This window comes from Nerophis lumbriciformis, linkage group LG10 (assembly GCF_033978685.3).
Source record: "Nerophis lumbriciformis linkage group LG10, RoL_Nlum_v2.1, whole genome shotgun sequence".
Classification (NCBI taxonomy): Eukaryota; Metazoa; Chordata; class Actinopteri; order Syngnathiformes; family Syngnathidae; genus Nerophis; species Nerophis lumbriciformis.
This window is the reverse complement of record NC_084557.2, coordinates 2,432,348-2,445,484: the sequence shown is the minus strand read 5'-3', so window position 1 is coordinate 2,445,484 and position 13,137 is coordinate 2,432,348. Positions and strand designations below refer to the sequence as shown.

Below are 13,137 nucleotides of genomic sequence, written 5' to 3'. Positions count from 1 at the left end.
AGGGAGTCCGAGACAGAGGGACGCTTCAAGCTGACCACTCAAAAACAAATGAGATTTTTCCTTTAGTGATGAAGATGAAAGCCACAATAATGCGTGTCCTTGGTCATATTTAGACACCATCCATCCATCCATCTTCTTCCGCTTATCCGAGGTCGGGTCGCGGGGGCAGCAGACTAAGCAGGGAAGCCCAGACTTCCCTCTCCCCAGCCACTTCGTCCAGCTCCTCCCGGGGGATCCCGAGGCGTTCCCAGGCCAGCCGGGAGACATAGTCTTCCCAACGTGTCCTGGGTCTTCCTCGTGGCCTCCTACCGGTCGGACATGCCCTAAACACCTCCTTAGGGAGGCGCTCGGGTGGCATCCTGACCAGATGCCCGAACCACCTCATCTGGCTCCTCTCGATGCGGAGGAGCAGCGGCTTTACTTTGAGCTCCCCCCGGATGACAGAGCTTCTCACCCTATCTCTAAGGGAGAGCCCCACCACCCGGCGGAGGAAACTCATTTCGGCCGCTTGTACCCGTGATCTTGTTCTTTCGGTCATAACCCAAAGCTCATGACCATAGGTGAGGATGGGAACGTAGATCGACCGGTAAATTGAGAGCTTTGCCTTCCGGCTCAGCTCCTTCTTCACCACAACGGATCGATACAGCGTCCGCATTACTGAAGACGCCGCACCGATCCGCCTGTCGATCTCACGATCCACTCTTCCCTCACTCGTGAACAAGACTCCGAGGAACTTGAACTCCTCCACTTGGGGCAAGATCTCCTCCCCAACCCGGAGATGGCACTCCACCCTTTTCCGGGCGAGAACCATGGACTCGGACTTGGAGGTGCTGATTCTCATCCCAGTCGCTTCACACTCAGCTGCGAACCGATCCAGTGAGAGCTGAAGATCCTGGCTCATATTTAGACACATTTAGAGAAAACAATGCCTTAGTCTAAGACTCTGTAAAGCACGATCATAAGTGCTCTCTTCATCTAAGACGTGGAACACAAATGTAGGAACACACATTAAGTGACTTCATGAAAAGTTGCACTGCACGTAACCATTAGCAACTCTTCCCAAACTACACACAAGTCTTTCTTTCTTTGTCAACATATGCTGTTTTTTAACTGGAGGTAGACAACATGAATAACATTATAGGGGTGGGCCAAAGAAAAGGCAAACTCAATAAATACATAGAGGTGTCCCCAGCTAAATGACAGATAGTTGATAGTAATATTTGTACACTTAATACCTGGGATTTATATAGCGCTTTTCTAAGTACCCAAAGTCGCTTTACATGTAGAACCCATCATTCATTCACACCTGGTGGTGGTAAGCTACTTTCATAGCCACAGCTGCCCTGGGGTAGACTGACGGAAGCGTGGCTGCAATTTGCGCCAACGGCCCCTCCGACCACCACCTATCATTCATCATTCAATTCACCGGTGTGAGTGGCACCGGGGGAAAAGGGTGAAGTGTCCCGCCCAAGGACACAACGGCAGCGATTTTTGGATGGTAAGAGGCGGGGAGCGAACCTGCAACCCTCAGGTTTCTGGCACGGTTGCTCTACCCACTACGCCATGCCGCCCCATTACACATACACTTACATGAACATTGATATTATACATGTGGCCCATAGATAGAAATGTTGTTCAACGTAGCTTTGATGTAGCTAGCTACTTTTGACCTGTAGCTTATAGTGTAGCTTGCTACAATTCTCCAGGGATAGCTTCCCATGTAACTTAGTTACATTTAATGGAGAGTAACTTGTAGCTTACTTACATTTAATGGAGAGTAACTTGTAGCTTAGTTACATTTAATGGAGAGTAACTTGTAGCTTAGTTACATTTAATGGAGAGTAACTTGTAGCTTAGTTACATTTAATGGAGAGTAACTTGTAGCTTACTTACATTTAATGGAGAGTAACTTGTAGCTTAGTTACATTTAATGGAGAGTAACTTGTAGCTTAGTTACATTTAATGGAGAGTAACTTGTAGCTTAGTTACATTTAATGGAGAGTAACTTGTAGCTTACTTACATTTAATGGAGAGTAACTTGTAGCTTAGTTACATTTAATGGAGAGTAACTTGCAGCGACTGAACAAAGTATGAATGTATTGAAATTGCTGACTTTGTGATGTCTTTTGTATTTGTGGTTGTGTTGAACTCTGGCCATCAGAACTGCTTAAATATGTGTAGTGCTAAATTTGACCAGCAGAGGGCGATAAAGCTACCCTAGGTTTAATTGTGTTAAACCACATGTGTGCAATGTTTATTGTGGATGTTTAATTTCTATTTTATTTATGTAAAATACACAATGGACGTTATACTTTTGTAATGTTTATATTTTCAGTCTTACAAACCTGAATAAAGGACGTGTAAAGAAATAAGGAGAATAATTCAAAAGAAGAAACATCAATAATCAACAAAACTTCTGGAGCATCTGCTTCCTCATGCTGTTAACTATCTGTCTAGCTGCACACGCTGGAAACGACTAGTGAGGGCAGAATAATGAATTTATTGACAGTGCAGTGTGAAAGCTGATGTGTTTACTTTGTAAATAAGTAAACGTAGTCTTAAAGGAATAAAACCTGCAGAGGCACTTTCTGAAGAAACGATGTCTGGCCCCTGAGTCCTCGGGCTCTTGAAACTTTGGCCCTCTTCATGATGTAGTTGAATGGCCCTGCTATACGCGCTACTTTGACATTTTCAAATAAAATAAATCAAGATTTGCCACCCATCTTTAAAATGCAGCCAGGAGTTCTGTCAGGACATGGTAGCTGTAAAGTAAATGGTGCTAGGCTAGCCTAGCGTGATGTTAGCATTGTAGCTCACATATGACAGTGTTGCTCAAGTTTACGTCTTTTTGCCCCATTGTTTTGTTGTGTTACGTTGTTGTATGTGCGATGTGGCATGTATCGTGAGTTAGTGTATCGATCAAAGTGGATTAAGCACACAATAGCGTTAACGGGAGCCACCCCCTCATTAGCATTAGTCAGTGGTGATGATGGGTTGCACCTGGGTGAGGTCATTCTTTCTTGCAACGGTGGCTGTGGCTGTGCAGTCCCACTCTGGAGTGACAGTCTCTGGCACAGACGTATGGGGAGGATTCTGCGTCACGCAGTTTCCGCTTTTGTCTCCTCGCCTGCAACAAGGAGATGTGCTTCTCGGGTTCCTGTGGCAACAGTCTGCCTCCAAACGTCGCGGTCTTTTGCAGCTTCCTCCAAGTTGTTGTCAATGCCTGCCTGTTTCATGTAATTCGGGGGCGACTAAGGGGTCTGGAGCCTGTTGACAATTCGCCGTACAGGACAGCTCTGGGGAGCCGGCTGGGGTCCATCCTCTGGACATGGCCAATCCATCTGTGGCGGCGTTGGCTTAGCATGGTGAACAGGCTGGTGGAGTGAACACGTTCCGGGACTTCTGTGTTGGGAACTTTGTCCTGCCATGAGATTCCCAGGATGCGGCGAGGACAGCGCAGGTGGAAGCTGTTAAGCTGTTTCTCATGTCTGGTGTAGGTGGTCCAGGCCTCGCCGCCATACATCAGTGTGATAATGACGCAGGCTGGGTAGACCTGGAGTTTAGTGTACATGGATAGCTGGTTGTTCGACCATACTCTTTTGGACAGCCTGGCCATCACTCGCGCACGACTGTGTTGAGTGACAAGTCGCTGGAGATTGCGGGTCACCGGTATGTAAAGGTGTTTACTAGAGATGCGCGGTTTGCGGACACAACCGCGGAGTCCGCGGATTATCCGCGGATCGGGCGGTTGAAATAAAAAAAAAATTAGATTTTATCCGCGGGTCGGGTCGGGCGGTTGAAATAAAAAAAAATTAGATTTTAAATAGATTCAGGCGGGTGGCAGTTAAACCAATTCGGAAATATATATACATAGTTAAATGTTGTTACCCACATACGAAAAACGAGCAGGCACCTGCAGCATATGCCACAACAGAAGAAGAAAAAAAAAAAGAGATGGACATTTTTACGGAGCAGAGAAGGGACGCCTTGCCGGGGTCCGGGACCGAGGCCCCTTCCCCCGAGAGGGCCCCACCGGGAGCCGTAGCTGAGGTGATCCGCGAGAAGGGCCCGACGCTCGTCCAGGGTCACCACCGCGCCCACCGCACGACACCCCGCCTCGTCCGCCTTCGCCGCGGCCGGCGTCACGCCCAGCAGGTAAGCAGCTTACCTGCCCGCCGCCCCCGTGGCCGGGGGCTCGTAACAGGGGTCACTCCGCGCGCTCCGCCCGCGCAGCTTACCTGCCCGCCACCCCCGTTGCCGGGGGCGCGTAACAGGGGTCACTCCGCGCGCAGTGCGCTCACGAAAGGGGTGGGGCTCACCCTGGTGAGCGGAGTGGGCCACTTTTAGTAAGCAGAACTGGCGCTGCGGGATGAACCGAACGCCGGGTTAAGGCGCCCGATGCCGACGCTCATCAGACCCCAGAAAAGGTGTTGGTTGATATAGACAGCAGGACGGTGGCCATGGAAGTCGGAACCCGCTAAGGAGTGTGTAACAACCCACCTGCCGAATCAACTAGCCCTGAAAATGGATGGCACTGGAACGTCGGGCCCATACCCGGCCGTCGCCGGCAGCGAGAGCCGCGAGGGCTAGGCCGCGACGAGTAGGATGGCCAGCGCGGTGCGCGCTGAAGCCTCGGGCGCGAGCCCGGGTGGAGCCGCCGCTGGTGCGAGGGACATCGCACCTCCACGCGCTTGGAGGTGCGCTCAGCGCGGCTCCCAGATGATTGAGCACTGGTGTGCGTCTGGGCCGTGACCGCGTGGCACGCATTGAATGTCTCTGCATCAGTCTCCTTTCTTTAACAGGCAAAAGCTTTATAACCTCACTAATGCCTTGCATCGTCTATATTAGATATATAACAACGGGCGGGTGCGGGGGGTTGATTAAATGTTAAATTCGGGTGGATGCGGATGGTTGACGACTTTTGTGATGCGGTTGCGGATGAAATAATTGCCTATCCGCGCATCTCTAGTGTTTACACATTCCAGAGTCTGATTGTCAATGGAGATGGATGGAGAGTGGAGTTTCAGCATCTTGTACCATGACATTGGTCTTCTTAATGCTGATGGTGAGACCAAACTCTTTACAGGCAGATGAAAGTCTGTCCATCAGCCTCTGAACCCCGGACTCGCTGTGGGATGCTAGAGCTGCATCATCAGCAACAAGCATCTCCCTCAGGAGGACACTGGTCACCTCGGTCTTGGAGCGCAAACGGGCGAGGTTGAAAAGTTTGCCATCAGCTCTTGTGCGTCGGAAGACCCCTTCAGAACATGAGCCGAAAGCAGCAGACAGAACGAGGGAGAAAATTCCAAAGATGGTTGGCGCAAGAACGCAGATTGCGGATTGGAAAGGCTTCTGATGTTTCTCCTTCCCAACAAACGGAACCCTGTGTGTTTTCGTGGAATGATCTTATGACGGCGAGGAGTTTTGGGGGGCAGCCGATCTTTGCAAGCAGCTTGAAGAGACCATCTCCGCTGACAAGGTCGAAGGCTTTTGTGAGCTCGACAAAGGCGAGATACAAGGGTCTCCTCTGTTCTCCTGCAGCTGCCGAAGGGTGAAGATCATGTCCACTGTGGATCTAGCTGCCCTAAAGCCACATTGGGACTCAGGGTAGACACGTTCTGCAAAGAGGTGGAGTCGAGCAAGACTTTCCCCACGATGTTGAGCAGGGATATGCCCTGGTAATGATCACAGTCACTACGGTCTCCCTTGTTCTTGTACAGTGTGACAATCACGCAGATCCTGAGGGACGGCTCCGTCTTTCCAGCAGAGGCAGAGGAGATGGTGAAGATGCGGTAGTAAGGAAGGTTTAACTGGAAACATTAAACATCATTAGCATGAAAAGACACAAATCAGTGTGTTTCCAGTAGAGCTTGATAAAATCAATTTTAAACTACCTCTCAGGATTATCTAGCACATTTTGTATAACTGCTATTTGGTTTTAGAATGCAGAGGGGCGATCAAGTGCTCTCTCATGAACCCGAGCTTCTAATCAGCCGGGATGGACGTGTGGGTCTTAACATCTTTTATCATTAATTCATGCTTGCCTGCATCAATAATCCATATCCCCTCCTCTCTCATCCCCACCAGCCTGCGCCCCCACATTTCAACACAACCCCGTCAAACAAGTCCTGGCTCCACGAAACGGCCGGGTGGTGATGGAATGTCGACCCAAAGCGGCGCCCAGGCCCGGCATCTCGTGGAGCAAAGAGACGGAACTGCTGAGCAACTCCAGCAGGTGAGCCGACTTCTTCTAGGACTGTGTGGGTCCCCCTGGTCTATGTGGGCCAAAGATAAGTGTGCGCTCATCCCTGGGAGATTTAAATAAGCCCTGGATCGTCTAAATCTGCTAAATATGTCACAAAGCAGTTGTTGATTTATGTGATTCTCCTGACATTAAGCTGCTTCCCCAACTCGTCAGCCGGGATGACAAAACAAGCCTAATCTGGGTGGGTGGGTGGGTGGGGGTACCCCAACCTTCTCCCAACCCCCACAGAGGGACTTTAAGGAGGGGTTGAATGACGCTAGTTGTCATGCATGAGCTGAAATATGCAAAGAAAAAGAGAATCTTTATTTTTGCCTTCAGCTCACTTTCACTCTGTTTTCTCTTCAACTTTATTTGGGGAGAAGCACTTTTATCTCATTTTTCTTCATTATCCAAGAACACACTCTGGACTTTTAACCTCCTCATGTTTTATTCAGCCGCTTCTCCGATGAACAAGGTTTCTTTTTCTTCTTCAGGGTGTTCATTTGGGACGACGGCAGCCTGGAGATCCTGAACGTGACTCGGGCAGATGAGGGCAGGTACACCTGCTTCGCCCAGAACGACCGCGGCAAGGCCAACAGCACGGGCTCGCTGTCCGTAACAGGTACATCAATAAGGTAACAGGTACATCAATTAGGTAACAGGTACATCAATAAGGTAACAGGTACATCAATTAGGTAACAGGTACATCAATAAGGTAACAGGTACATCAATAAGGTAACAGGTACATCAATTAGGTAACAGGTACATCAATAAGGTAACAGGTACATCAATAAGGTAACAGGTACATCAATTAGGTAACAGGTACATCAATAATGTAACAGGTACATCAATAAGGTAACAGGTACATCAATAAGGTAACAGGTACATCAATTAGGTAACAGGTACATCAATAAGGTAACAGGTACATCAATTAGGTAACAGGTACATCAATAAGGTAACAGGTACATCAATAAGGTAACAGGTACATCAATTAGGTAACAGGTACATCAATAATGTAACAGGTACATCAATAAGGTAACAGGTACATCAATAAGGTAACAGGTACATCAATTAGGTAACAGGTACATCAATAAGGTAACAGGTACATCAATTAAGTAACAGGTACATCAATTAGGTAACAGGTACATCAATAAGGTAACAGGTACATCAATTAGGTAACAGGTACATCAATAAGGTAACAGGTACATCAATAAGGTAACAGGTACATCAATTAGGTAACAGGTACATCAATAAGGTAACAGGTACATCGATAAGGTAACCGGTACATCAATAAGGTAACAGGTACATCAATAAGGTAACAGGTACATGAATATAAAGGTGGAGGAAGTAGATGTGATTATTTGTGTTGAATATAAAGGTGGAGGAAGTAGCTGTGATTATTTGTGTTGAATATAAAGGTGGAGGAAGTAGCTGTGATTATTTGTGTTGAATATAAAGGTGGAGGAAGTAGCTGTGATTATTTGTGTTGACTATAAAGGTGGAGGAAGTAGCTGTGATTATTTGTGTTGAATATAAAGGTGGAGGAAGTAGCTGTGATTATTTGTGTTGAATATAAAGGTGGAGGAAGTAGATGTGATTATTTGTGTTGAATATAAAGGTGGAGGAAGTAGCTGTCATTATTTGTGTTGAATATAAAGGTGGAGGAAGTAGCTGTGATTATTTGTGTTGACTATAAAGGTGGAGGAAGTAACTGTGATTATTTGTGTTGACTATAAAGGTGGAGGTAGTAGCTGTGATTATTTGTGTTGAATATAAAGGTGGAGTAAGTAGCTGTGATTATTATTTGTGTTGACTATAAAGGTGGAGGAAGTAGCTGTGATTATTATTTGTGTTGATTATAAAGGTGGAAGAAGTAGCTGTGATTATTTGTGTTGAATATAAAGGTGGAGGAAGTAGCTGTGATTATTTGTGTTGAATATAAAGGTGGAGGAAGTAGATGTGATTATAGATGGATGGACTATAAAAGTGGAGGAAGTAGCTGTGATTATTTGTGTTGAGTATAAAGGTGGAGGAAATAGCTGTCATTATTTGTGTTTACTATAAAGATGGAGGAAGTAGCTGTGATTATTTGTGTTGACTATAAAGGTGGAGGAAGTAGCTGTGATTATTTGTGTTGAATATAAAGTTGGAGGAAGTAGCTGTGATTATTTGTGTTGAATATAAAGGTGGAGGAAGTAGATGTGATTATTTGTGTTGAATATAAAGGTGGAGGAAGTAGCTGTCATTATTTGTGTTGAATATAAAGGTGGAGGAAGTAGCTGTGATTATTTGTGTTGACTATAAAGGTGGAGGAAGTAGCTGTGATTATTTGTGTTGAATATAAAGGTGGAGGAAGTAGATGTGATTATAGATGGATGGACTATAAAAGTGGAGGAAGTAGCTGTGATTATTTGTGTTGAGTATAAAGGTGGAGGAAGTAGCTGTGATTATTTGTGTTGACTATAAAGGTGGAGGAAGTAGCTGTGATTATTTGTGTTGAATATAAAGGTGGAGGAAGTAGATGTGATTATAGATGGATGGACTATAAAAGTGGAGGAAGTAGCTGTGATTATTTGTGTTGAGTATAAAGGTGGAGGAAGTAGCTGTCATTATTTGTGTTGAATATAAAGGTGGAGGAAGTAGCTGTGATTATTTGTGTTGAATATAAAGGTGGAGGAAGTAGCTGTGATTATTTGTGTTGAATATAAAGGTGGAGGAAGTAGATGTGATTATAGATGGATGGACTATAAAAGTGGAGGAAGTAGCTGTGATTATTTGTGTTGAGTATAAAGGTGGAGGAAATAGCTGTCATTATTTGTGTTTACTATAAAGATGGAGGAAGTAGCTGTGATTATTTGTGTTGACTATAAAGGTGGAGGAAGTAGCTGTGATTATTTGTGTTGAATATAAAGTTGGAGGAAGTAGCTGTGATTATTTGTGTTGAATATAAAGGTGGAGGAAGTAGCTGTCATTATTTGTGTTGAATATAAAGGTGGAGGAAGTAGCTGTGATTATTTGTGTTGACTATAAAGGTGGAGGAAGTAGCTGTGATTATTTGTGTTGAATATAAAGGTGGAGTAAGTAGTTGTGATTATTATTTGTGTTGACTATAAAGGTGGAAGAAGTAGCTGTGATTATTTGTGTTGAATATAAAGGTGGAGGAAGTAGCTGTGATTATTTGTGTTGAATATAAAGGTGGAGGAAGTAGATGTGATTATAGATGGATGGACTATAAAAGTGGAGGAAGTAGCTGTGATTATTTGTGTTGAGTATAAAGGTGGAGGAAGTAGATGTGATTATTTGTGTTGAATATAAAGGTGGAGGAAGTAGCTGTGATTATTTGTGTTGAATATAAAGGTGGAGGAAGTAGATGTGATTATTTGTGTTGAATATAAAGGTGGAGGAAGTAGCTGTCATTATTTGTGTTGAATATAAAGGTGGAGGAAGTAGCTGTGATTATTTGTGTTGACTATAAAGGTGGAGGAAGTAGCTGTGATTATTTGTGTTGAATATAAAGGTGGAGTAAGTAGTTGTGATTATTATTTGTGTTGACTATAAAGGTGGAAGAAGTAGCTGTGATTATTTGTGTTGAATATAAAGGTGGAGGAAGTAGCTGTGATTATTTGTGTTGAATATAAAGGTGGAGGAAGTAGATGTGATTATAGATGGATGGACTATAAAAGTGGAGGAAGTAGCTGTGATTATTTGTGTTGAGTATAAAGGTGGAGGAAGTAGATGTGATTATTTGTGTTGAATATAAAGGTGGAGGAAGTAGCTGTGATTATTTGTGTTGACTATAAAGGTGGAGTAAGTAGCTGTGATTATTATTTGTGTTGACTATAAAGGTGGAGGAAGTAGCTGTGATTATTATTTGTGTTGACTATAAAGGTGGAGGAAGTAGCTGTGATTATTTGTGTTGACTATAAAGGTGGAGGAAGTAGCTGTGATTATTTGTGTTGAATATAAAGGTGGAGGAAGTAGCTGTGATTATTTGTGTTGAATATAAAGGTGGAGGAAGTAGATGTGATTATTTGTGTTGAATATAAAGGTGGAGGAAGTAGCTGTCATTATTTGTGTTGAATATAAAGGTGGAGGAAGTAGCTGTGATTATTTGTGTTGACTATAAAGGTGGAGGAAGTAACTGTGATTATTTGTGTTGACTATAAAGGTGGAGGAAGTAGCTGTGATTATTTGTGTTGAATATAAAGGTGGAGTAAGTAGCTGTGATTATTATTTGTGTTGACTATAAAGGTGGAGGAAGTAGCTGTGATTATTATTTGTGTTGATTATAAAGGTGGAAGAAGTAGCTGTGATTATTTGTGTTGAATATAAAGGTGGAGGAAGTAGCTGTGATTATTTGTGTTGAATATAAAGGTGGAGGAAGTAGATGTGATTATAGATGGATGGACTATAAAAGTGGAGGAAGTAGCTGTGATTATTTGTGTTGAGTATAAAGGTGGAGGAAATAGCTGTCATTATTTGTGTTTACTATAAAGATGGAGGAAGTAGCTGTGATTATTTGTGTTGACTATAAAGGTGGAGGAAGTAGCTGTGATTATTTGTGTTGAATATAAAGTTGGAGGAAGTAGCTGTGATTATTTGTGTTGAATATAAAGGTGGAGGAAGTAGATGTGATTATTTGTGTTGAATATAAAGGTGGAGGAAGTAGCTGTCATTATTTGTGTTGAATATAAAGGTGGAGGAAGTAGCTGTGATTATTTGTGTTGACTATAAAGGTGGAGGAAGTAGCTGTGATTATTTGTGTTGAATATAAAGGTGGAGTAAGTAGTTGTGATTATTATTTGTGTTGACTATAAAGGTGGAGGAAGTAACTGTGATTATGTGTGTTGACTATAAAGGTGGAGGAAGTAGCTGTGATTATTATTTGTGTTGACTATAAAGGTGGAAGAAGTAGCTGTGATTATTTGTGTTGAATATAAAGGTGGAGGAAGTAGCTGTGATTATTTGTGTTGAATATAAAGGTGGAGGAAGTAGATGTGATTATAGATGGATGGACTATAAAAGTGGAGGAAGTAGCTGTGATTATTTGTGTTGAGTATAAAGGTGGAGGAAGTAGATGTGATTATTTGTGTTGAATATAAAGGTGGAGGAAGTAGCTGTGATTATTTGTGTTGACTATAAAGGTGGAGTAAGTAGCTGTGATTATTATTTGTGTTGACTATAAAGGTGGAGGAAGTAGCTGTGATTATTATTTGTGTTGACTATAAAGGTGGAGGAAGTAGCTGTGATTATTTGTGTTGAATATAAAGGTGGAGGAAGTAGCTGTGATTATTTGTGTTGACTATAAAGGTGGAGGAAGTAGCTGTGATTATTTGTGTTGAATATAAAGGTGGAGGAAGTAGCTGTGATTATTTGTGTTGAATATAAAGGTGGAGGAAGTAGATGTGATTATTTGTGTTGAATATAAAGGTGGAGGAAGTAGCTGTGATTATTTGTGTTGACTATAAAGGTGGAGGAAGTAGCTGTGATTATTTGTGTTGACTATAAAGGTGGAGGAAGTAGCTGTGATTATTATTTGTGTTGATTATAAAGGTGGAGGAAGTAGCTGTGATTATTTGTGTTGAATATAAAGGTGGAGGAAGTAGCTGTGATTATTTCTGTTGACTATAAAGGTGGAGGAAGTAGCTGTGATTATTATTTGTGTTGACTATAAAGGTGGAGGACGCAGATGGGATTATTTGTGTTGACTATAAAGGTGGAGGAAGTAGAGGTGATTATAGATGGATGGACTATAAAGGTGGAGGAAGTAGATGTGATTATTTGTGTTGAATATAAAGGTGGAGGAAATAGCTGTGATTATTTCTGTTGACTATAAAGGTGGAGGAAGTAGCTGTGATTATTATTTGTGTTGACTATAAAGGTGGAGGAAGTAGCTGTGATTATTTCTGTTGGCTATAAAGGTGGAGGAAGTAGCTGTGATTATTTGTGTTGAATATAAAGGTGGAGTAAGTAGCTGTGATTATTATTTGTGTTGACTATAAAGGTGGAGGAAGTAACTGTGATTATGTGTGTTGACTATAAAGGTGGAGGAAGTAGCTGTGATTATTATTTGTGTTGATTATAAAGGTGGAAGAAGTAGATGTGATTATAGATGGATGGACTATAAAAGTGGAGGAAGTAGCTGTGATTATTTGTGTTGAGTATAAAGGTGGAGGAAGTAGATGTGATTATTTGTGTTGAATATAAAGGTGGAGGAAGTAGCTGTGATTATTTGTGTTGACTATAAAGGTGGAGTAAGTAGCTGTGATTATTATTTGTGTTGACTATAAAGGTGGAGGAAGTAGCTGTGATTATTTGTGTTGAATATAAAGGTGGAGGAAGTAGCTGTGATTATTTGTGTTGACTATAAAGGTGGAGGAAGTAGCTGTGATTATTTTGTGTTGACTATAAAGGTGGGGGAAGTAGCTGCGATTATTTGTGTTGACTTTGAAGGTGGAGGAAGTAGCTATGATTATTTGTGTTGACTATAAAGGTGGAGGAAGTAGCTGTGAATATTATTTGTGTTGACTATAAAGGTGGAGGAAGTAGTTGTGATTATTTGTGTTTAATATAAAGGTGGAGGATGTAGACGTGATTATTTGTGTTGACTATAAAGGTGGAGGAAGTAGACGTGATTATTTGTGTTGAATATAAAGGTGGAGGAAGTAGCTGTGATTATTTGTGTTGACTGTAAAGGTGGAGGAAGTAGCTGTGATTATTTGTGTTGACTATAAAAGTGGAGGAAGTAGCTGTGATTATTATTTGTGTTGACTATAAAGGTGGAGGAAGTAGCTGTGATTATTTGTATTAACTATAAAGGTGGAGGACGCAGATGGGATTATTTGTGTTGACTATAAAGGTGGAGGAAGTAGCTGTGATTATTTGTGTTGACT

At 42.8% G+C, this 13,137-nt stretch overlaps 1 protein-coding gene across 4 annotated transcripts in view; it reads left to right on the top strand.

The window, feature by feature from the left end:
* Positions 1-13,137, top strand: part of LOC133612752 (contactin-1a-like) — a 268,157-nt gene that overhangs the window by 186,858 nt on the left and 68,162 nt on the right. For all 4 annotated transcript variants that reach the window (XM_072913890.1, XM_072913888.1, XM_072913889.1 and 1 more), the window contains 2 exons: positions 6,088-6,235; positions 6,739-6,866. In XM_072913890.1, the coding sequence (XP_072769991.1) occupies positions 6,088-6,235; positions 6,739-6,866 (276 nt within the window). The remainder of the gene's footprint in view (positions 1-6,087; positions 6,236-6,738; positions 6,867-13,137) is intronic.